Source organism: Thermobia domestica, chromosome 7 (assembly GCF_964235325.1).
Source record: "Thermobia domestica chromosome 7, izTheDome1.hap1.1, whole genome shotgun sequence".
Lineage (NCBI taxonomy): Eukaryota > Metazoa > Arthropoda > Insecta > Zygentoma > Lepismatidae > Thermobia > Thermobia domestica.
In genome coordinates, this window is record NC_137460.1 from 57,230,453 (window position 1) to 57,257,150 (window position 26,698).

General features: G+C 35.7%; 2 protein-coding genes across 2 annotated transcripts in view; one reads left to right on the plus strand and one right to left on the minus strand.

Moving 5' to 3' along the window:
• Positions 1-18,460, plus strand: part of LOC145688878 (annexin-B12-like) — a 67,765-nt gene extending 49,305 nt beyond the window's left edge. The window contains exons 5-8 of the mRNA XM_081763043.1: positions 2,237-2,373; positions 4,531-4,723; positions 6,423-6,535; positions 18,132-18,460. Coding sequence (XP_081619169.1) covers positions 2,237-2,373; positions 4,531-4,723; positions 6,423-6,535; positions 18,132-18,254 — 566 coding nt within the window. The 3' untranslated portion in view covers positions 18,255-18,460. The remainder of the gene's footprint in view (positions 1-2,236; positions 2,374-4,530; positions 4,724-6,422; positions 6,536-18,131) is intronic.
• Positions 18,461-20,033: 1,573 nt separating this feature from the next.
• The window catches only part of LOC145690129 (protein FAM91A1), a 61,614-nt gene continuing 54,949 nt past the window's right edge, over positions 20,034-26,698 (minus strand). The window contains exon 15 of the mRNA XM_081764713.1: positions 20,034-23,057. Within this exon, the coding sequence (XP_081620839.1) occupies positions 22,932-23,057 (126 nt within the window). The 3' untranslated portion in view covers positions 20,034-22,931. The remainder of the gene's footprint in view (positions 23,058-26,698) is intronic.

Consider the following 26,698-nt stretch of genomic DNA (forward strand, 5'->3'; position numbering starts at 1 on the left):
TAAAGCAAAAATGGTTATACAGTTGGATTTATGGTAAAATTTGCTATTAATAAGGTGTCACTGTTATGCGTTTTCTTTAAAACTTTTGTCTGATTCAAAATAGCGGATTTGAACATGGCCGCCATCAAGGCAACTCTTACCATAGACCTAATATTTATCCACCTGCTTTTTATTTAATTATTATCATTAACACAAAATTTACAAGGTGGGGTAAAGGACTAATACATATGCTGCAACAATATTTAATTTCCCTGTAACTTTTTACCAATTGCGCGTAAATCAAAATTAACGTCGCCATTGTTGTTCTGACTAAATTTGCGCCTTAAATCATGTATCACATGACCCTATTCCTATTTTAAAAACTTAACCTTAATTCAAAATGGCGGATTTCAAGATGGCCGCCGTCAGGTATACCCTTACTATATGACTTCCCCCTAGTCCTAATATGTACCCATATATTTGTTATTCACCTCTTGCCGTTAAAAGAGGTCTTACTGGGCTTTTATCTCCAACTGTATGAAGGCTATTCTGTACTTCCATGTGATGTTCTGGTAGCTGTATCTCCTAAACCCCTGGAGCTTCGCACCTACAACTTCACTGAAATACTGACCACATGTAGTACTACTTTATCATATGTGTCTCAGTCAGCAACTCGATTCACCCAAACGTAAGGTTTACTTGTGAGGAATATCGGTATCGTGCAGGATTTCCAACTGGAAAACCTCGGTTTCATTCCACACCACGTAACATCTTTTGCCTTCCCCGCTGGTATAGTAGATAGCACGTTCGCCTTTGGTGTACGGGGTACCAGGTTCGATTTCCGCTAGGAGAGCTTTGGAATTTTAACTGTCCTGGATATGTATGTGTTCATGTCCCGTTCGAATTGGTAAAGGTTGAAGAAACTTTGTATACGAGAAAACTCGGGTGCTCAAGTAACTGAGGTATGATCGGTTGATCTTTATTAATAATAATAATAATAATAAAAGTGTTGTAACTAGAGTAGAGAACTCGGGTTGCTAAAGTACCAATAACATCGTTTTCAATATAGTACTCCCTTTCGATGACAGCCTCTTTTTTTCCCTTTTTCTTCTTCCCCCCCCCCCCATAATATCGATCTCTTGGTTTTTCGATTTTTAAATGTTTCACCCTGGGCTCTGGGCTCGGTTCCTTGTGTGAATTACGTGGCCAATCCCACGGCTATGTCCTTTAGGCTAAAACAGGATAATTAATGAAAATGAATAATTATGAAAAAATGGTAGAATGAAAATGTGGGGGAAACGAGAGAACCCAAGGAAAATCTACGGCCATGATGTTCAATTCCCCAATTCATAAAGTAGTTACATTTTCTAACAAAAGAAGCTCTAATAAACGCAGCAAATGTTTAACTGTGTAAAAAGAATTGCCCATGAAACAACTTTTGATACCAACTTTCCAAATAAAATTATCTTCTCTTCTCTTATTTCTTTTATTGTCTTAATTGAGGTTTTTATATTTTTTATAAGTGTATAGGTACATAATGAAATAGATTTCCTTTTATAAATTGTCGCATAGATCTGAGTCTTATTACTACTTAAGTGAAGTGATAATATTTTAAAACTGTGGTTCTCAGACTAAGGGACGTGAGGAACGAGCAAGGGGGCGCAAGCTATTGACAGAAATAAATACAATAATTACAAATATTACTACTGTTGTGACAAAAAATGTTTTAATTTGAATACTGTACAAACACAATAATTAATGAATAAGTACTGTGTTTCATTAAGAACAAATCTGGTACAAGATAATAAGTCATTAGAAGGGTATTCAGAAAATTTTGCTGAAAATAAATATAAACTAATGAGGTTATTATTATTATTATTATTATTATTATTATTATTATTATTATTATTATTATTATTATTATTATTATTATTATTATTATTATTATTATTATTATTGAAGATTTGAGAACTCAATGCTCATCTCAAATCGCTCAGAAAGCACCATAACCAACGAGCGGGTCGGGGGCCGAGAAATATGCAGTTTACGAAGTGGGTGCCAGATAAATGAAGTTGAAAACCACTGCTTTAAAATAATAATTCTCAATAATGAACGCACAATGACGTTGGTTTGATGGATGGACTGACCTCATTTGTTCACCTTTGTCGCTATACTTAACTACTAAAGTCAGTAGCTGACTTTTCTTTCTATCCTTTTACATTTTTGTGAGAATTACAAGAGAAATTTTAATTTTCAGAGTACAACAAGAACTTAGACCAAGAAATTGTAAGTGAACTGAGTGGGGATTTTCGCAGACTAATGAGAGCTCTTCTCTCAGCTGGACGGGAAGAAAATGTTGAAGTAGACTATGTTCAGGCTCAAAAGGATGCCCAGGTAAGCCAATTCCATACAAGAAAACATTAGTTTAATATCTGGCTGTAAGATCAGGAACCGAACTAACCCGCTAATTAAATGAAATATCTCCATGTCGGGCATGAATCCTAAAAAAGATCATGTCTCTCAGTTTCCTAACTTATTCATCCGCAGACACCTTTATGAAGTAAAAGTTTCTTGTGGTACCTCAAGAGTGTTCAATTCTATCTTGTATGTTTTGACTTTCAAATAAAATAAGTTTACAGCTGTTGTTATTCCCTTTTGACTCAGCACTAGTTGAAGGTTGACTACTCTGCGGTCTTACGGAGCTAGTTTTATGCCACAGTTCCATTTCAACTTCAGTTTAGCCTCTAACAACTACTGAAACAAACCAATCAAATTTAATATAATTAACATAGGTTTTACGTATGTTTTTTTTTTTTTAACTGAAAAACTGAAGAATAAACGCTGTCTGATCGATATACATTGATCACCAGTTGAATTACAGACAGCAGAACAGTTGCAGAAACTGCCCTGCAGAGGCTCCAACAGTGCATGTGAATGAAACGCATCGCGCGTGTACTATTGCCGTGTGCTTCCTCTCTCTCGGTATCCGTGTCAGTGCAGTGTGTGTGATGGGCAAGACGAAGGACCTGTGTGCATTTGGCCATGGTCAAATCGTAGGAACCAAACGACTGGATAGCTCAATTTCGGAAGTGGCTACGGCACTCGTATTTTCAAACGCAACTATATCAAGGGTGTATCGTGAGTACCTGGCTTCCGGTAAAACCACACACGCACGGGCAAACTGCCGCGGTCAGGAGAGTGTCGATAATAGGGGTAGGAGCATCATAACAGTCGATAGATGGGCCACAGTGCGTCAAATCGCGGAGAGGTTCAATGCAGGACAGCAACGCCGTGTTAGCAGCCACACAATTCACAACCATTTACTCACCATGGGGTACAGAAGCCATCGGCTCACGCAAGTACCCCTTCTAACCGCAAAACACAGGATACAACGTCTAGCATGGGCAAAGGCACAGCTCCACTGGACCACGGAAATGTGGAAAAAGATTGTATGGACAGATGAGTCATGTTTCACATTAGTACATGCCGATGGATGAGTACGAGTGCGTCACCAACCGCACGAGGCAATGGATCCATCGTGCCAGCAGGGAACTGTATAGGCTGGTTTCATCTGGCATCTCATTTAGTGCATGTTTACGTGGACTGAAATAAGTCCCCTAACACGTATGCCACAGGTTAACGCTATCAGGATCTTCTGAATGATCATGTTCTGTCATTTGCTCGGTTGCAACATCCAGATGGTGACCTTATCTTTCAGCAAGACAATGCGCCGGCCCACCGCTCTAGGATGGAAGCAGACTGGTTTGATGAGCACTCTTCTACTCTCACAACACTTCCCTGGCCATCACTGTCACCGGACTTCAATCCCACTGCACACATCTAAAACGGCATGGAACGATGCCTTCGGGCTGTGAACTCTTTTCCGACCAACTTGAGGGCTCTGTGGGAGACTTTGCAGCAGATATGGATTGAGATGCCACAACAATACTTTAGGCGCCTCATGGAGTCCATGCCGCGGCTAGTAGTCGCCGTGATCAGAGCGAAATGTGGTGCTACACTGTATTAGGTAGGTGTCTCTAATTCAACTAGTGATCAGTGTATAAAACAAAACTGACTTCGGGAATCATCGAAAAGTTGTGTTTTGCAAGCAAGAAAGATTAGTAGTTTCAGTGACTAGTAGATAGATATATTATTGTTTCCATCTAGCGAGAAGAATCCAAACTATCACAGAAAGTATTTTCTGTATGATGGAAGTAGTATATTTTTTATCCCTAGATAGAAGCAGCAATTTACTTTTTCCAGGATGAGGTAATTGAAAGTGAAAAGTTCTGAATAGATTTAGAAGCAAATAATTTCTCTTTTATCGGAGGACGTGTCAAGAAAATTAAAATTTAATTCATCATTGATTATAAAAAATTAACATCCCTGATCATTAAATTCTTTGTAGTTGTGTCGTAGTTAACGTTTTCATCACTTTTCAAACCTCTATCCTCTTTCATATCGAGCCTAACATTTTGAGATTTTTACAAATTTGTTCGAACTTTCGTTTCTGGAATATATTAATATACTGTAATTGTTTTAAATTTCTAGGTGCTAGTTGATGCAGGAGTAGGTGTAAAATACGGTACAGATGAGGCCGTATTTATTTCTCTACTTAATGTTCGAAGTTATCCTCAGCTTCGTGCAACATTTGATGCCTATAAACAAATATGTGGAAAGGATATCGAAGATAGTATAGATTCCGAATTCTCTGGAAGTCTACGAGATGGTCTTCTAGCACTCGGTAAGCAATAATTCAGATGAAAAGCGTGGGTATTATTTTAAATTTGTTGTTGTCAGAGAGTTTGATTCTAACTCCTTGCGAACTTCAAAATTTTGTTTGCGTATTGCAGTATTGTTATAATTTTACAAGATGTTGTTGTTGTTTATTTATTAAAGTTTTACGTCCCTTTTCACCACCGAGGTTGACAAAGTTCAGGAAAAATTTATATTAAAGATAGGGAAATTAAAAGTAAGATATCTGTAGAAATTCTTAATTATTGCATGCAATCTGTCTCAATTTTATCCTATACTGTGCAGGTTCTTCTCATTCCGCAAGCTATTTGTTGCAGTGATGTTCATGTATATCCATATCATACTCATTTTAACATGAAACATTGCATACTTATACATGCTAAGGCCTAATTATATCATATTATATAGTACAATATGAAACGCATTCTCAGCATCGAAATGTTACTCATTTTATCACACTACTAATTCCTTTATTATTGTTAATAAAATGTTGTTCAGCTCAATAGCAAGAGTTTTTCTTTACCACTGCAATTCTTTCTAGGTAAGTCCTTGTCACACTATGTAATTATTGCATTCAATCTGTCCCAGTATTATTCTGTGCTGTCACGATTCATCTAATTTTGCGAGCAGTTGTGTATTTATTTATTTATTTATTGAACAAATTCCCAGATAAGCATAATTTTGCCATTTTACACAAGGAAATAATAAATAAATGAGTACTGTGTACGATTGTTAAAATTACATGCAATTTAACATAACAAATTGCATAATGTATAAATGCCTTTAAACGTCTTCATTACAGCCCCCCTCCTCCACATATTTGTAATGTTACGGAATAACTAAAAGACAATACATTATAAGTAAGTCATATATTATTCATAAAATTTTATTAAATTAATTTAACAGCTGTTTCCAGTGTTTTTCTTTTGTTCTTTATTTATATGGACGAGAAAACTCGGGACACAATTTATGTCATAATTACATCGGACACTTCAATTTCTCCACCATGAAACCTAACAGGGATTTAAAATAGCCATTTGCTTATTAAATAGTATTTCGTAAATGTCAAATGTCTTACGTTCCAAAATTGTAATTTGTGCGTTGGTATTGAATTGTTGACAAAAAAAAAAAAAAAAGTTATGAGGAATATACTAAAAACCTTTATAGTTCCCCTGCTGCCTCACCCAATTTTCTCTTAAATAAACATTTTATTTCATCCCTTAGCACGGTGCCATTACACCTATAGCAAGGATAAAATTGTGTACATTTAGCGTTTTATATTGTTCATTATAACTTTAAATATATTCCATATTTATTACTAAAGCACACGCTGACCAAAACCAAACACCCGCGTAATTGTTTCGGAAAAGGATCAATGTCTTCATCAGTACAAGGGTGTGATTGAAAGTACAATCTAAGATAACTTTAATTATAAACAAAAAGTGAAAGAGGGTCACACCCACTTTCCCCAGATCCAATCATATTTTCCCTTTTGTTTTTTACATCTACCTGTATAGAAACGTAAACTTTTAAACAGGAGTTTGTCATACTCTTAATTGTTTTACTACATTTCATGCGTTAATCAGTCTGTGCTTTAATTGCCTAATATAACAAGAAATATATTTTTAAAAATATTCTGAGTAATCTGAGTTAATAGAACATTTAATCTTATTTTACTTTTATTCCAGCTAAAGCTGTGAAAGATCCAATGGCATTTTTTGCCCAGAGGCTACGAGAAGCCATGAAAGGTCCTGGAACTCAAGATCAAGTTCTTATTAGGGTACTTGTGTCTCGGTCTGAGGTAATAAAATTGTATAGATGTTCTTCCAAAAGTGAACCTTTTAATTTGACGCACCGTTATAACTTAATAGATAGCAAACACTGAAATTTTGTACAAAGCAACTATTCAGAAGATGAAATTGTTTGACATATCCAATACAATCAGATAAACAGTGTTGCTAATCCAAAATATATTTCTTTTTAATGACGCCATGTCAGATGATTACATATTTCAAATCTACATGTTAAACGAGAACTTACAATACCACATTAATTATTCGATGTTGCAAACTAAGCACACTACAGTGTCACAAAAGTCTCAAAGTTTCTAGACTCTTGTAACAGTAACAACCCAACTGAGATGGGCAGGGCAATACACAACCAAAGTATCATATATTATGATGATCATATATTAGTATCATATATTATGATGATGATATGATGCATTTCGAATAAAAAGGAACAAAGTAATGAGGTGTGATAAAAAAAAAATACGATGAATAATTTTATTAGAAACAAAGCAATAAGCTTACATGAAATTTGATTTAATCTCCTTCAAAGTACTGTCCTTGGCTAGCAATGCACTTATCCCAAGTTGAATCCATGACTGGAAGCATTTCTGGAAGGCTTCTTATGAAAGGGCGTTCAGCTGCTCTGTCGTGGCCCTCTCAATGTCAGGAATGGTGTCAAAACGTATTCTTTTAAACACGGTTTTAATTTTGGGGAAGAGTCAGAAGTTGGATGGTGCTATATCCGGAGAATTATGTGGATGTGGACAAAACCAATATTTTTTATCGACCAAGAATTCCTGTTTGTAAGTCAAAAGTTGGGGAACGAATTTCGCACCTACTCTTCTCATTTGCAAATTGGTAGTTAAAATGGTTTGCATGGATCCATACGAGATGCTATAGTTATTCGCCAGTTTGAACGAACAACTTTTGCCACTTTTTTGTACGTTTTCTTCTGTTTTTGAGGTTTAATTAGCATCCCAAACTTTGCTCGTCTTTTACCGACTCATTTTCGCCATTAAATCGCTCATACCATTTGTCTTGACAGTCTAGTAACAGTCTTCAGAGTTACAGCATTATCACCATACACCAATTTCAACATTTCATGAGTTTCTTTGGATCCATGATGCGCGACAGACAAGGTAAACACAACCTCACTCTAGCGGCTCTGGACGCTTAGACCCTACTGATAAGTCAAAACGTGTTCCAACTTGACGCTGCCTGTCTCAAGGGATCAGGCAATCGAATAAATTACATCAAATAGTTGTAGAATCAGCAGCTACTGCTTTTTTTTTTTAATCATTCACCGTATTTTTTGATCACACATTGTAGAAAGAATTGAAATTTTAATTATTCTCAAAAGGCTTTATTTTGAAAAAGTGCTCAGATAAGTAACACATCTAGAGACTTTGCGGAACCAGGATATTTTGCTATGAGGTCATGATTCCTTACTTTTGAGATTTAAAAGAGCTTTACCTGTGAACTAACAGTATTCTGGAAGGTGGCTCCCCAGGCTACCTATAGTTACACTTATAACTTATATGGTTTTCAATAAACATAACGATCATTATGCCATTCACAGCAATTTCATATCTCCACCCGTTCCGGAGATATATATATATATATATATATATATATATATATATATATATATATATATATATATATATATATATATATATATATAAAACAAGGGGTGAAGATTGCTATATTGTACAATTGACGTATTTGAGAGAAATATTTAAAATGATTGTAGATTTTCTTTGGTTTTGCGACGGTACAATACTTTTTGGTAATTATAATTAGAAGTTTTAGTAAATACATTATTTTAAACAGTATTACAAACTTTACGAGTGTTTATCGTATCTCCGGAACGATTTTAGATATTAAGTTGCTGTAAACGGCATTATGTTTCTCTTTTTCTTCTCTTGAAAATCATGTGCGGGATTGAATGTGATATTTATCTAAATCGTTTTTCGAAATTCGTAGTTCGTTTTTCTAAGGTGTTTAGAAAAAGTTATCTTTTTAGAACTTTGTAACTTTGTTGTTATTTTATTTATTTTTCGAAATCTATCTATATATATAAAAGAGAACGTACAAAATCCTTTGTCCGCTCATCACGCTAATACGGCTGAACCAATTTCTTTCATTTTTGGGGGGTTATTAGGATTTGGACCCTAGATGGTTTTTATCATATCACTTTAATTTTTAATTACCAGTGTCTTGAGATAATTGACCATTCAAGTGTCCATAACGTACAAATCCTTTGTTATTAGTTCATCATAGGTAAAAATAAACGTATTTATATGCAACCCGCATGACCGTGTCACTCGGCGGTTTAACATAAATGACAGGCGATATACAGCGGAAAATAGCTTGAATCTTCTGTTTAAAATTTTTTAATTGATTTGCTTATTTTTACAGACACTTTTACAATATGCCAGCACCGGGATGACCGCAGCGAAGCGGGGCGGGTTAACATAAATGACAGGCGATATAATGTTAAGATTTACTGCAATCTTCTATGGTTTTTATCATATCACTTGAAAGCGAAAAAGTAAAAATTATCTAAGTAACAAAGTTTATTGCGTTCCGGGGTGACCGCAGCGAAGCGGGGTGAACGCTGCTAGTTGCTTATATGATCATATTCTTCAACACTACAATACTTTGAGTGTGAATTTTCTGTGCGTTTTAGTTACGTTATTACTGCTGTAGAAGTCTACAAACTTTGGATGTTTGTGCTACTGTAGATCCCTTAGTTTGCATAATAAGTCTGGTATTATATGTTTTCGTTTAATGTGTAGATTTGAAATATGTAACAATCTGATGTACTATTAATTTTAAAAACATAAAACTTTATATTGGGTTGGCAGTACTGTTTATCAGGTTGTATTGCAGAGTATGATGAATAATTTCACCTTGTTAATACGTACTTTGTACAAAACTTCAGCGTTTCCTATTTATTAGTATGGAAGTTATAAGGTTGCATAAAGTAAAATGCATGCAGTGCTTAATAAAAACTTGTCAACTTGGCCTCTGACCTAATTCCACCTGTCTAGCTTGGAACTTGCTTGCATTAAACTACTCTTCTTTCTATACTAAGTCTAATTCTGATGTAGAACTTCTAAAACATGATAAACTGCTCGTTCAACAGTAGGACATGTAGGGCCTTATGCAGAGTTGTTTTGACGTGTGATTAGCGTAAAGGATTGACTATTGCAGGAAACATATGTTAGTCGAACTCTTTAGTATGACACTAATCACGCGCAGATCGACTCTGCGTAAGGCCTGTAATCTTTATTTATTTTTTAAATTATGTTATAAGGTAAATGACTCCATGGAGGAAAAGGGGAAAAGAGTGGCTTTTCTTAAAATACAAGAGGCATTGGTACTGCTTATTGCTTTGAATGTCTATTGTCGGAGTGTATAACCAGATCGGTGCCATCATATTCTAAAATTTCGTAACATTTGTTGTACTAAGGCACAACATTTATGAAATTGAAGACGGGCTCGTTTACACGCTATTAGCAAATGAGAGGGCTTCATTGTGGCCATTCCAATTTATTTTGTTAAACAGAGAACGATATATAATATATATATATATATATATATATATATATATATATATATATATATATATATATATATATATATATATATATATATATATATATATTCCACCTACTCGCGTTTATGTGTGTCTGCTTAGCCACGTCGCATTAAAATCTGTTTCATTCGTCTAGTCAATTGTGTCGATTGTTCTATGCCATTGATTGTGTCCCACAATTGTGTCGATTGTATGTGAATATAAATCCCATACACATTATTTTCTTCATTTTTGTAAAGCTAAAAATTGATGCTGTAAGTCAGTCACATCATCTTTCAAGATTAAATTGATACGAAAGTATGCCCTCATCAAGCTTTCGTTGACACAACCAAAATACACACTGGGCGGTATTCTGAGAGAATTCGTTAATCGAGGTTTAGTTACAGACTAGTTACAGGCATACTAGCTCTTTACTAAGAAAGGTGCACTTTTTGGTATTCAGAGTCAACTTTGAATACAACTAAACAATTGATTTGGGTATGATTAACTTATTAACCCCAATGCATCGGGTGAGAAAAATAAATGTGGCAACTACGGAAAAGTAGTTGCGCGCATGCGTAGTCTGTAAAAATGAAAATACGAAATGTTGTGTCGCACGCTAAACCGTGGGTAAAATATTAGCCTCTGCTCTAGATTAATTAGTCATATGTGATTCACTTGGTCAAATACTACGTCCTAATCAGAGACTCTGAATACAATTTTGATAACCATTCGTTAGTCAAACACGTAGTATCACCTTAATCAGACTTCAAAACGACTCTATAAGGCCCACTGTGATTAATGAGATATAGTCTACAACTGAGATTATCGTAACTCTAGAACTTTGCTTTTTATTTAACTATAATATTGTTGAAAAATCAGACGTACATGAGTAGAGGGTGGGAACACTCGGTCGAAAAAATGTAAAGGCTTTTTCAGGTCAGTCATCCTGAGTGAGGATTTCCTCATTCCCACCGGAATGATACCTAACATAACGGTCAGGCCGCTTTCTTCTACATTCTTTTCTTCCTGCCCCATTTCCCTGGATAGTGTGATTGCCGAGGAAAGTTATTCCTCACACGTGACGGGCAGTGGCGTATTTAGGGGGCTATTGAGCTCAATCTACCCCAATATAAATTTGTAAGTTTCATTGACTTTTTATTTTCTTATGCTCTTTGTTCAGAAATAATACTGTATTTGTAAAACTTAATCCCGTTAAGAACTGCGTTCTTTCTTTCTTTCGTCCATTGTACTCTTCTGTTTCTTTTTCTTAGTTGTTACTTTCTTTCGTTTCTCCTATCATACTTTCGACCGTTGTTAAGTTATGATCCAAGTCAGCCTTGTCCAGGGTGCGAAATCATATGAAAATGGTGGTGGGGGGGGAGAAGAAGTTCAGTTATCCACACTAATGCTTCGTGGAGCCTCCAAAAAATTGAAATATTAGTGGATTATTATTATTATTATTAAAAATATAATAATAATAATAATAATAATAATAATAATAATAATAATAATAATAATAATAATAATAATAATAATAATAATAATAATAATAATAATAATAAATGCTCAAACTTGTCGTCATTGTTATTTAAAAATACTTATGTTATTTATTCATTTAACCAAAATTGGTAACTTATCTACTGCATTTAATATACTTCGGTGCGTATGGTCCAGGGTTAGACTCTCATGGGAGCACAGTACCCTTGTGTTTACCATCATATTGAAGACCGCATTCACGAAAATAGCGGTAGAGATCTATAAGTCAGAAATAATTGTCCCTGAGAACCGATGTCCTAACCAAGCATTAGAACTACTAACTTGAAGCGCTCTACCTGGCCAGCCATAGATCCCCATGGACTGTAGAGTCAGAGTATAGTTTTTATTATTATTTATGAAATTCTCGTTTCTTCGCTAAGTACGTAGTGTTTCAGTTTGGTCGTTCAGATATCCGGTCACCTTTGAGCTCACCTCAAGTGCATGGGATCATTGGCTGGATCCTAGCTAGCGCCAAATTCTGCTTGTGGTATACAAACAATTGTGTGGGAGGTTTCTCGGGATCCTCCCGCTTCCTTCCACTATCTTAATCCACCATTATCATTCATCTCATTATGACCGTCTTCCTTAGAATTGGTGAATATTCGTAGGACGTTAAACTTTAGAAAATAAAAACACAAACGCTATAATACGATTGATTAACTAACTAACTAACTAACTCTATGGCCTATGGAACCCGGAGGTTCAGTGCCGCGTTCACAAAAGCTCTCCACTGACTTCTATCCTTAGCTAATTGGATCCAGTTTCTACTTTGTATTCCTATCTCTGTGAGATCCATCTTAATATTATCCTCCCATCTGCGCCTAGGTCTTCCTAATGGTCGTTTTCCTATGGGTATACCAGTCAAGACTTTGAAAGAGTTTCTACTTTCTTCCATTCTAGCTACATGACCTGCCCACCTAAGCCTCCTAGACTTGACGACCCTAACAATGTTGGGTAAACCGTATAAACTATGTAGTTCCTCGTTATGAAGCTTTCGCCGTTCCCCATTCTCGTTCCTCTTGGGTCCGAATATTCTTCTTAGGATCCTGTTCTCAAATACTTTCAGTCTATGTTCTTCCCTCAGAGTAAGCGACCATGTTTCGCAACCATACAGAACAACAGGCATGATTATCGTTTTATATATTTTAAGCTTCAAATTCCTCGACAGAATTCGCGACGACAAGAGATTTTGAACCGAATAGTAACACGAATTCCCTGCTTTTAGTCGACATTTAATTTCTTCGTGAATATGATTTTCGTCTGTTAATATTGATCCTAAATATTTGAAAGTATCCACTTTATCAAAAGTATTATTTAATATTTTAACGCCTCCACAATTTGCCGTATTACGGTCCCGACGCACTTCCATGTATTTAGTTTTCTCTGCATTTACTTCTAAACCCATGTCCCTGCAAGCGTTTATACGATTGATTTGCTGATTTAAGTTTAATTACCCTTTTCAGCAGCCAGGCTATGAGATGTGGACTTACAGTTTAAGGTGGAATCCTAACCACGGTAATCATTCAATTTTTTTTGTAAGGCGCTCCCACCGGGAATCGAACCCAAGACCCCGTGCACCGAAGATAGTACGCGCATGCTAGCCACTAGACCACCGAAGAGAGCCACAATAATACGAGTATTGAATGATTGTGTTACTATATTTATATACCTAAAATATAGTTTGTAATAACGTATCTTACCTTAGAGAAAAAAATTAAGATTAAACTTCACTTTCTTTCCGTGTGTAACGAGAGTTGAATATGTGATGGCAAGAAGAAACCCACGTATGAGCAGCAGTAACAGCATCCCATAATTTTAAAGGAAATCCACTGAGTTTAATTATCAATAAAGAGTGCAAGGTACTCGCCTACATACGGTTTCTTTAGGAACTTTTAATATGAACAACACTGAATCCACGTTCACAGGCAGCAGTTGATAATAACACAGAACGAACTTTCCGCGTTAAGGCTGTAAGAACTTGAAAATCATTTACCGGCTTAGAACTTAACTTGTACTCTCTCCATTCTGACACTGTAGAACCCCCGTTTGGTCTAGTGGCTAGCACGCTTGACTTCGGTTAACGTGGTCCCTGGTTCGATTCCCGGTGGAGTACAATTGAACGACCAAAGTGGTTCGGATTTCATTATAATCAGTAGGTCCACATCTCCTTTAGCCTAGCAGGCATAACCGTGGGACGTTAAACTAAATCAAACCAAATCATTCTGACATACTGCAGTATCAACATCCAATCCAAATAATTGAGCTGCTTTATATACGTCTACGTTACCGTACAAACCACTCATGCTATTACGATCTTTATTTTCAAACACTGAAAAGCACTTTAGCACTTCATTAGAAGGAAACCTTCTTTCTACTTCGTCTACTAAACCCTGGATCACCTGCCCCCTTATTTGATCAAACTCACTATCATCACTCCCTGTGTCAGATGCTGTCTGCAGTGCATTAAATACTTATCTTTACAAAGACTTTGGTAGACATCATCTTTCATACGCATTTCTCTCAGAGCTTGGATTGTAGATTCAATTTTTTCTCTATTTCATTGTACGAAACTGCTTCCTTTTGTATCGTTTTACTAATATTAGACAGAATGGACGCAATATCCAGAAGAAAACCGAGCAATAGAATGTTCTTTTTTTCCCGACTTTTTTTTTTGGTAAATACCACTCAGTTTAAAACTGTTGAAATGGTCAGTATTTTCACACTCCAAAAGTAGGAATTGCATTATACAAGAAAAATATGTAAAGACTGCCAATAATGCATCCTTCTCATTTGAAATCCAACGTACAGTGACTCACATTAATATTCAGACACCATAGATATTACAAATAATTTGCTTGCTGTACACGGAAAAAATAATAAATCGGAAGCCAACGGAAAACAAGCAAAAAGGCAAAGGTTTGGTCGAGCAAATATGCCATCAGTTAATTAAATTGTGCAAATTAAGTCCACTTTATGAGCACGCAATTGCAATATATCGTATTTTGGACGCCACTTTAATATTCGGATAGTTGTTTTGAAGTTTGTTTATCAATAGTATGCGAGACAGCGGAAGAGTTCCAGTTGCAGTTTAAGTTGTCCCGAGACAGGACATGTGTATCTGCTTAGTGTGACCGAGAGAAAGCATAAAAGGAAAATGGGGCGGAAGGGACCGAATACAACGTTTAAGCAACGGAAGTTAGTAATTTTTCACCATGCAAAAGGTCTATCGTATAGGGAAATTGCAGATCTACTCAATATTTGCAAAAGCACAGTTTTGACATTGTACAAAGACTTAATAGAGAGGACTCAATCGAGTCAGAGCCTCAAAAGGGTCGACCTGTGAAACTGAATGATGGAGAGAAACGGAAATTGATTCAGAAAGTGAATACAAATTCCAGAATAAGTGCGCCGAAATGAACAGTAGAGCTGTGAGAAGACATAGGAAAGATGGTGCATCCTGAAACTGTGCGGCGAGTGTTGTGAAGTGAAGGGTTTAAAGGGAAAATAGCTAGAAAAAAGCTTTTTATTAGTAAAATTAACAAAGATAAAAGAGTTAAGTTCGCTAAAGTTTATATTGAGAAGCCCGCAACTTGATGGAATCGCGTCTTACTCACGGACGAATCAAAATTCAATCTCCATCAGTCTGATGCCAAGGTAATTGTGTGGCAGAAGCCAACTACAGAGTTAGATATTGCAAATCTTCACCCTACCGTAAAGCATGGAGGAGGAAGTGTGATATGGTATGGGGATGTATTTTTGCATCGGGAGTGTCAGAATTGGTGCTTGTTGAAGGGATTATGACAAAGGAGGTTTATTGTAATATTCTCCGGCAAAATCTCCACCAAAGTGCTGAAAAATGAGGAATTATGGGGATGTTTAAATTTTACCAGGATAATGACCCGAAGCATAAAGCGCATGTGGTGCGCGAATGGTTGCTATATAATTGTCCGAAAGTGTTTGAAACACCACCGCAGAGTCTCGACCTTAACTCTAGAGAGCATATTTGGGATGAGCTACAGCATAAGGTCAAACGGGTACAAGTAACGTCACAAGACGATTTGAAAAGGGCTCTCTGCGCAGCATGGGATGACATATCGCCCCATTCTACCGACAAACTTGTTGGAAGCATGTCCAACCATTTACAGGAAGTCATGAAACATCGTGGGTTTCCCACTAAGTACTAGTGAAGCGTTTGTGAGCAAGAAACAACACACACAAAACATCTATGTAGTAAGTGTCCGAATATTAAAATGACGTTGCAGATACACAGTGTCATCAGTATCTGTAAGTTCTTTCTGCTTCTTTCGTTCAAGACACCGTATTTGTACTTCTTTTCTTTCTGTAAGTATATGAATATCTAAAAACCTATTTTTTTTCACTCACACGCCTCACATTTATTTCATAATACTTCCTACATTTAAGAAAATGCAGGTGTCCGAATATTAATGTGAGTCACTGTATGTGAAACAATCTTTTGATTTTAGGCAGTGTCGCGATACTTTTAAGTTTTGCAGCTGTAGATGACTTACTGAACACTTTGTAAAGTTCGCCTAATAAACATTCAAAGTTGTGAACAGCATTCACAACACCAAAATCTCTTTCAGAAACAAGATCAATTCGATGTGCCACGCAGTGTACGTTAATTAGGCACAGGTTGACATTTCCTCTAATTTGAGCAGCAACACTTTCGTTTCTCCCAGTAAACATTGCATCCCCGTCCGAACTAAATCCAACCAGTTTTTCTTTAAGATTAAACATATCTATGCCATCTTCGGAAAACGCTTGAATAATTTTGTCTTCAAGAGATTTTGCGTCGGCATTTTCTACAGGCACTAATTTATAAAAACGACAACAAGGTTTATTTTCTTCGTCCACATATGTTACATATAACAACAAGTGCTTATCCGCAAACCTTTTTGTAGATTCGTCAACTGAAATTGAAAAACAATCTGTTTGTTTGACAAATTTTTACCAATTTTGCATGCAACTGGTACGCTAGAGAATAAAGATCTTCATCTCATCAACAACCGAACAACCGAAAAAGTTAAACACCTGCTCCTTTTACAAATAAACTAAGTTTTTTAAAAAGCATGCATTTAAAATTATTGTTTGTCTGAAAATTTTCATTATAGACCTACTTATATTTTCTTATTAAGGTGTCCCCCCTTACAGATTTTGGTGAGGGGGAAACGCAAGTGTAAAATTTTTGGTTGGGGGGAAATCCCTCCCGTCCCCCCCGGGATTTCGCACCCTGGCCTTGTCAGTATCAAAACTAAGAGGAGCTGATAAGTGAAACTGGTGTTCCACACCAACTTGCACGGCTATATACATAAACGGGACTTTACTTATTATAGCAAAGGTATATTTACATCGTTTAGGTATAAAGAAAGGTAAATGTTTCAATTAAAGAAAATCAAGAGGGGAGAATAAGTAGCCCGGGAAATTAGGTAGGCCAAGAGGATGCTTCCTTTTTCTTCTATTAGTAGTATAACAGGTTAGATTCACTACTAAATTTGTGTATCATATCACATAAGATTCACTAGTCCGCAATTCTTGCCATTAAAACTGCAATCAGTATATTTTAGGTTCAACTCGTATCAACATTTTTCTTCAGGTAAAAACGTACACAGATAAAACTGAATATTTTCATTTTTTCTAAAATGAAATCAGTTAAGTTGAAATATTCAACATGTGCTTACAGGAGCGTCATTTCAGATTTGCCTGACGGGGAGGGCTAAGATTCTCCTGCGATATATGAATTTCACGTTTTTTTCCTAATATATTAGTAGACGATTAAACTATATTTAATTCTCAAACTTTAAAGATCTATAGCTCCAATACCATTGGACCTACCATAGTCGGGTCAAGACTTCACTTAGAAACTAATAAGTGCACTATCCAACATTACATGTCTCAGAATCCTGCGGTACTCACGCAACAATTTTTATAGAGAAAGTTTGGCTACAGGCATATAATTTGAAGCATTCACCAATTACTTCTATAAAAATGGTTGCGGAAGCACCACAGGATTCTGAAACATGGATATTTGGATAGCGTCCGCACATATTAGTTCCTTAGTGAAGCCTTGTCCTGACTATTGTAAGTCCCATAGTATTGGAATTATGGAACTTTAAAGTTCATTTTTCCATGTTTTCAGAAGCCTATAACTCCGAAATGTCGGATTTCTGCACCCAGGTTGGTCTATACTTTTTTGTCTTATCTTGGGCCCGGAATCACCTCCTAAACGTTATTGGTGCTGTTTTAAAACACCCTGTAAAGTAATATATTAATAAAAAAACGTGAAACACTTTGTTGGTAGACCATCCTTGCGCCCCCCTTCCCTCACTGGCAAAACCTGAAATGACGCTACTGTACTTCAATAAATAAATAAATAAATAAATCAGTAAATTATATTTTCGATTATAATGAACTTCAGTCGCCATGGTACTTACAAAATAATCCTTAATATACTCTTGTAATTTCAGATTGATCTTGCAGATATAAAAGAGCGCTATAAACAGCTGTATAACGTTGAATTAGCTGACGCAGTGGCTGACGATACGTCTGGAGATTATCGAAAAGTACTACTAAAACTTATAAACCACTAAAAAGAACTATACATAATTATCTATTACTGTGGTGTGTCTTCTATTCTCAGGAAACATTTGTGCCTATGATGTTTTGTAAATATTGTACGTTTATTGTTCTTTTTTTTTCACCGAATACTGTGTGTGGTTTTATGAAGAGTGTATACACGAAATATTTTCCTTCTTAACAATCAATAAAACTGATTTTAATGTTTCTAATAATAGGTCTATATCTATTTTCATCCTCATATTATCAAACCTTAGCAGCACAATTTGTAGGTCCTGTGTAGGCTATTGGTTGGCGTGATTGGTAAGTTAGAAACTTAAATTTTGACAGTACGTATGATTTACAACTTAAGATGAGACTAAGGAAGTGGGGATTCAAATTATTATGCAGGAAGTCCATATCTCAAATTCCTTAAAGTAAGAGACATGATATGATATTTCGTATTTAGACTTTTCATTTAAAGTAATTAAACTCTGTTCCAGCGTTTTTTTAAAAATGTGTCCTAGGAGAGAAGAGAAAGGACTGGAAGTTGCATTATTGCAATGTGTCCATATTTTGGAATCCCTTACGGTCAGAGACATAAAATTTGGTATTCAAACTTCTCATTTATATTAATCAATCATGTTTTAGCTTTTTTTTTCCTTTTAATATTTATTCTACACGGGAAGAAAAGCGGAAAGGAAAAGAAAATGTTTTAGTTGAACGTCTCACAATTCTAAGGAAGACGTATATTTAAGGCAAGTAAATGAAGATGGAAGAATCGTGGAATGAGAATGTGAGAGAAAACGGGAGTACCCTGAGAAAACCCACGGGCACGATGTTGTCTACTACAAACTTACTTGGCCGGGAATCGAAGCAGCAATCCCATACACCAGAGTAAGCGCTCTACCACTGAGCCACCATGCAGAAAAGAAAAGGGGTATGGGTTTAATTATTACAATAAGACGCCCACATCTCGGAACCCTTTAAGGTTAGGGACATGAAATTTGATATTTGAATTTTTCATTTAAAATAATTAAGCACTTGTTTAAACGTTTGGAAGGAAAAGGGATGGGAGGGGTTCACTAAGATGCCCAAACGAAGCGTTCGAATTTCGTGCAAGACTTCGGGCTCAGACGAAAATGAAATGAAATGAAATCTTGTGAGTTTTACGTCCCACGGTTATGCCGGCTAGGCTAAAGGAGACGGTGATAATGAGAAATGAGTGAAATTAAGAAAGTGGGAGGACCCCGAGAAAACCCACGCACACGGTGTTTGTCCACCACAAAGTGGAGTGAGCAGGAATCGAACCACGAACCAAAGGTGAACGGAAATCAGACGAATTCTATATATGAAAGGTGTGGAAGGAAAAATGCAAAATATTGCTCACAACAATTATCTGGGGGCACTTACTAATTATTAATAAAAAACAAAGTAAAGACACTTATCAGTGATGGAATTTAAAAAAAAAAGATATAAATTAACAGATGTTGCTAGTAGAAAATTTAATGGAAAATAACCTGTTCTTACTTTCTGAGAAAGAAAGAATGCTAACTTCGCAAGAGAGGATCCACTTCTGTATGAAGATGAGATTCACAAACACGGAAAGCTAAAGTATTGCTGGATTCTGAAACTATTGAAGAACGAGAAAGGTTTATTTATGTAATCTCCAACAACCCAAATGTTTCCTCAATCAGGAAGAAAGAACATGTGCAGCTTGTATCATAGTTATTTTGAACAAAAATTTCAAAGTACTTCAATCAGACATACCATTATTTAGGGAATACCCGACAACACTAGTAATGCAACCTAAGTACAAAGTAAATGCCTTTATTGTTTAAATATAATTTTTGACTTTTCTACACTGTACAATATAAATATACATGAAAATTAAATACATATACACTTGAAAGTATTCTTTTGCTTATAAGATACATTCGTTTGCTTCACACCAGTCAAATTCAAATTCGTATAAAAATATAATCGAATTCTTAAAACACGTAACATTATTATTTTTTTATGAGACAACAACCAACCTTCTTTACAGATAATATTTATTTAAGCTTCTTATATCAAAATCTATATGTATATTTACACAAAACAGGATATTCCACTATATATATATATATATATATATTCTGCAAACTTCGCAGATTTACAGACGCTCTCAAGACAGTTAACGCTATAGAAAAATTATATCAGAAAGAACTACTTGCATCAACATCTCAGAAACTATTACGGGTAAAAAAAAAAGTCCATATCTACACGTAAACAACGTAAATTACGTTGATAATAAAATATGAAATTTAACGATTTCTTCATCATCCTTGGTATCTCTCGAAAATTTCTTGTACACACTGTGATGTAAATTAAAATGGTCAATTTATTAATCTGAGGAAAAAAGAAATCTTAATTCTTATTTTACCTGCTACACTTTAACTTTTATATTATAATTGGTTTTACACTCATTGATGTACGAAACATCGTTCTAGCTATAATATTTAAAATAGAGATGATCGTAAATTTGTATCATCTCCCCTACTGTCTGATATAATAATACGCAGATATTCATTAAACTGACAGAAACTCTGACAATCAGTCAATTACAATGAAGTGTACACGTTCCTACAACGATCTTCTCTAATATATTTTTTTAAGTCTTTATATTGTTGATACAAAGAATCATTGCAGTTTAACTTTTTTTGAAACTGGTTGTTAAATACCGCAGAATAATTAAATTTAACAGAAAAAAATCGTTTGATACAAAAAGAAAGGAAAATAAGTCTTTGTACATCATTGTGATAAACTATCAATGATAATAATAATATTACGCCTCAGAAAAACCTTTCAATAATCCCATTACCTCAGATTTTTCTGTCTGGACTTTTCAGACTGGTTAACTCCATTCCGTAATTATTGTTCTATATTCTTGTCATTACTTAAATATGAAAGAAAACAAAGTAGCAGCGTAACACATATGGAGGAAAAATAGCTGAATTGCCAATAAATATACCTTCGAATATCAATGTACTTTGTGTAATTTTGTTAATTAACTATTTAAATAGTTATCAATCAAGCCACCGAAGCTTTCCATTTCCGGTGGATGTTTTACTTTTGAGCTATATCCAATATGCAGACAGCACCTTAGAAATAGTACTGTCTGCATGTATGTACATCGAACTGCAAATAACCAGATGATTCTGAACAATTTGTTTGTAGAGGCAATCCTAAGTCATTTTAAAGGAGTCAAATTTATATCGATTTTCACACAATATGTTACTGTGTATGAAACTTCTTTTTCTCATCCTAAATAACTGCTTTAAAATCGTAGGGCATTTTCCTTTCCTTATATATATATATATATATATATATATATATATATATATATATATATATATATATATATAACGAGAATTCTTCGACATTTATTTTGTATTCTCTTAACAACACTTTACCCTGTACTTTTCTGAGAAAATCTTCATTCTATTTCCCTGACAAGAAACTTGCTCCTCATTGAAAGAAATCACGTTCTTTTCTATCTACTTTGGTCCGAAACAGTTATATTTTCTGAGACATTGGTAGTTTCTTCCTGACAGAATTTTCCAGGCACTGCAACTTCTCAATATCTACCATGAAGTTTACTAAATAGTCGCTAAATTCCTTGTATATATCTAATTATCACGTATTTGGAAACATGGGCTTTTAAATATTACGAGTAACAAAAATCTCAGAAAAAAAAAGGAATGTATATTAAGTAACGTACTACCAATAAGAAAAAACAAGTACTATATTTACATAAAAATTCAAATTAAGCTTTTATTTCTACCGTAAAAGTCGTTGCTCTATAGAAGATAATAAGATAGAAAAACAAATGCAATCACAGCAGAAGTCTTACATCAAGTAAGCATACATATTTATATTTTTGACTTTCCTTATATTTCTAAACATGATACCATTTTCCTACTTCTGTTACTAAGGTGCTTATAAGCTAGGCTTATAGATAGTATTTTGCCTAACTGATTACGCCATTAGAAGACTATTCCGACATCTTTCTCTGGTGCAACTTGAGGGAGTTCTCTAAGTTAAGGTGACCAGCATAACAAGATTCAAACTCATTTAACCTTCCTACCACACCAAGCACAATCAGTAAGTAATATCTACTTTACTCGTTTAGATTTTGCGAAGCAAACATGTAACTTTCTTTTAAAATTTCTGCCATTTTTGAAAATTGAGACAATTAATACTTGATTAAAAATATGTACATTCCACTTGTTTTGGTTTCCTCTAAGCGCATATGGAAGTTTTTCTTACTACAAGAAACTAAAAAATATATAATATAATAAAATTTATATTTAAATTATATAACAAATGCTTTAATGTACTCTTTTCTAACATCAGACATGAAGAACTGAAGTACCAAAGCGGATTATAAAATGCACTATCACAACGATACAAGAATGGAATGATGTAGATATAACAAAACAAATATAATATATAAACATATGACTAGTGGACCTGAAAATGCACTGTATAAACCGACTCAGAAAAGAGCACCATGATTCCTCTGGTAATTACACACTGATGCTTTAGACATATTTCTTCCTGATATTAAATTCGAATAATTGTTGGTATATTACTGTTGTTCAAATAGAATTTTACACAAAAACACACACACGCGCGCAGGCACACATATCTACATACAGTAAGAACGATTATTTACCATTCCATAGATTTAGTTTTCCATTAAAAAATAGCAAGTTTCTTGTTGGATACGAAACTGATGTGATCATTTTTCTACTTGAAAAATTCGTACCATCATCTTGAAATAGTGGCAAATCCTGTAAGAAAGATGAAAAGCTTAATCTTCCTTATTTATATACAGAATGTAACAACAGGAAAATAAATATTATACTGATTAAAATGCTTGTATTCTGTCAGGTAATTTCTGACTGAACATAACAAAATATATATAAAAAATTTTTAAGTAACATGATTTTATTTAAAAGTTGTATATACACAATGTAGCAATAGGAAACAAGATTTTTTTTTCGTTTTGCATGGAAGTTTTTCATAGTGGTGAATTTTGCAAGTGACCTTGTGAATATATGCACAAATTTCCAGCTCAGACGGGCACCACTGTGGCGCGTGACGCGGCTAAATAGAAGAAAGAGTGAAAATTAAACTCTGACGTGATTAGAGAAAATTCCAACGGAAACATCTGAGATATTGCAAAAGATTTATAAAGACAACTACCTCTCTCGTTGTCATGTTTATGAAAGGTAAGTCTTACGGCAATGTTAGACTTTGTAGGATGAATAAGGCGACTGCTCGCCAAATAATAACAGAGGATTTAACTATTTCCGGGGTTCTTCACAGGGAAGAAGATAGCACAGTTAATTTTCGTGAGTTTATGGCCCAATAAGTGTTTGTGTTTCCACACCTCGCATACTCGCTAGTCCTGTCCCCATGTGATTATTTCCTTTCCTCAAATTAAAAGCACCACTGAAGGGTTGATTCTTTTGCGATGTTTCCACCATGCAGAAAGCAGTGACGAGGATCTTGAGCACCCTTACAATCCGGGATTTAGAGAAGTCAATCCATGACTTATTAGATCGTGTAAAGCTCTGTGTATGTGTGTGGACAAAAGTGGTTCCTCCTTTGAATAAATCGAAGTAAGTTGTTATTCATTTCTTTTTGCAGGCCCAGCCTCGCATTTTGTATGTATACATCGAAATAAAAATAAAGATTGCTAATTTGAGTCTCGTAAAAAGAAATTAGTATTTTAAAAAAAAGAAGATAATTTAAATGCTTTCTAAAATCTTATGATGAAGACAGCCTTATTTTGGGAATTAATTTCTTCATAGCACATGGGAAGTAAACACATTATTCGACTTATCCTTAAGGGATACTAGGAATCAGTTACTACGGCACTCACCTTCGGTGTACAGGATTCATAACTCGATGTTAAGTTTGTGTTGGACAGTTTCATATTCATGAGTTTTCTCGTGAGTTCCTCCCGCTAACTTCTTTTCGCAATTCTATCTTCATTCTATTTCATTCTTCATTCTATTTGAAGTTATTCATCGTCTCCTTTAATTTACAATGAGTATTCGAAGAACATAAAACTAAATATATATAATTTCGTTATCGCCAGATAGGTTTAAATAAACATTTTCTCATTCTGAAGCCTCTGTTTCAAGCATAATTGTCTGAAGTATTCGAATGAAGGATTTTACAAGGAAAGTGATCCAATTTAATGAACCTTCACAGTAACGTCTACTTTTGGCGAAGCTTATTCTATTACTCTATTGATGATTTAAATTTCTAGTTTACGTTCCCTAGTTATGTCCTTTAGGCTAAAGGAGACGGTCGTGTATATTATGAATGATCATGGGGAGGGAACAGGAGAACCGCAAAAAATAGCCACAATGTTGTCCACCACAAACTTAAATGCCTGGGATCGAACCAGGAATTCTTCACATCAGAGGTGATAACTCTATTGATGAGCACGTCGTAAATGAAAGTAAAACTAAAGCCAACTTGTATCCACTAATGAAAGGAGGAAACAACCGATTTTATTTTACACACCAAATCCTCTATAGGTGCGAATTCTAACGCAAAAGAGTGAAAAAGTGACTGACCGGACCGTAGTGCGTACTGGGACTGCGTAATGGTTAACGCATCGGTACGGTATGCCGGAAGTCCGGGTTCGTGTCCCGATCCAGTCACTCACGTTTTCACTCTTTGGGTTAGAATTCGTACCTATAGAGGATTTAGTGTGTAAAATAATAAATAAATAAATAAATAAAAAGGTTGTTTCCTTCTTTCATTACTATATTTGGTCTAGGAATTAATTCGTGCGGGTGGACAAGAGATGGCGCAACGAACGGAGCGTCCCACAGTTCCGTGTATCCACACATGTGTTGCAAATCCCTGTCATCGCGTATCGTTCGTAGTATAGGGCAGTGGATTAAAGCGTCAACAACACCAGTTTGTAGTTAAGTGAACATGGTGAAATTTGTGTCTGATAAAGTGTTTTTGCGGGGTGTCCTGCTGCATTACTTTAACATGCAGAAAAGTGCGACTGAAAGTCATCGTATTTTGGTGGAAGTGTATGGTGACCATGCTCTAGCTGAGCGAACGTGTCAGAAGTGGTTTGCACGGTTTAGAAGTGGTGATTTCGGCTTGGCAGACCAAGAGCGAGCTGGACAGCCAAAAAAATTTCAAGACGAAGAATTGACAGCATTGCTCGAGCAGGATTCGTGTCAAACGCAGGAACAACTTGCAGCAGCATTAGGCGTTGATCAAAAACAGTCTCCAAACGCTTGAAAGCCATGGGAATGATTCAAAAGATGTCATATTGGGTTCCACATGAATTGAAAGACAGAGACGTTGAAAGACGAAAAACCATTTGCGAATTGCTGCTTCAACGACAGAGCAGAAAGGGGTTTCTGCATCGAATTATTACGGGTGATGAGAAGTAGATCCATTACGAGAACCCTAAACGAAAAAAGGCCTGGGTGAAACCAGGTGAACCAGGTCCATCACAACCAAAACGAGATATTCACTGTGCAAAGGTTATGCTGTGCATATGATGGGATATGAAAGGTGTGGTGTACTATGAGCTGCTGCAACCGGGTGAAACTATGAATGGAGAACGTTATCGACGACAATTAATGCGTTTGAAGCAAGCTCTGGCCAGAACACGACCAGAATGGGAGAACAGACATGATAAACTTATTGTTCAACATGATAACGCTCGCCCACATGTCGCAAAACCGGTCAAAACCTATTTAGAAAATGTCGGATGGGAAGTTTTACCCCACCCGCCGTATTCACCAGACGTTGCTCCTTCGGACTACTACTTGTTCGATTGCATGTACAACGATTTGATTGGACAGCGGTTTACTTCTTCAGAAGATATCAAAACATGGGTCTCTGACTGGATCGCTTCCAAGGATGAGGACTTCTTTCGCCACGGAATCCGTACATTGCCTGACAGACGGGCGAAAGTGGTGGCTAGCGATGGACAATATTTTTCTTAAGGTATTTATGTATTTTGTGTTTGTACTACAGCTTCAATGTGTGCGTACCAACCGCACGAATTAATTCCTAGACCAAATATATGAAGTTACAACCATCATAAGGTGCTCGGTATATGGACACAGGATTATCCAATCACAGCATGGGTCTGTGGTATAACCCACGTGGTCCGAGATGAGAGCACCGACCTCGAGAGTGAGTAGCTGTTCAGGGAAGCGGACTGGGTAGCATAGTGGTTAACGCATCGCTACGGTATGTCGGAGGTTCCGGGTTCGAGTCGCGATCCACTCATCACCTTTTCACTCTTCGCGTCTTAATTTGTATTCATTATTATTATTATTATTATTATTATTATTATTATTATTATTGTTTTACCACCAACACAAAATGTTTGGACAGCATTTAAGTAGTACGTTTTTCATTGCTAAATATCACT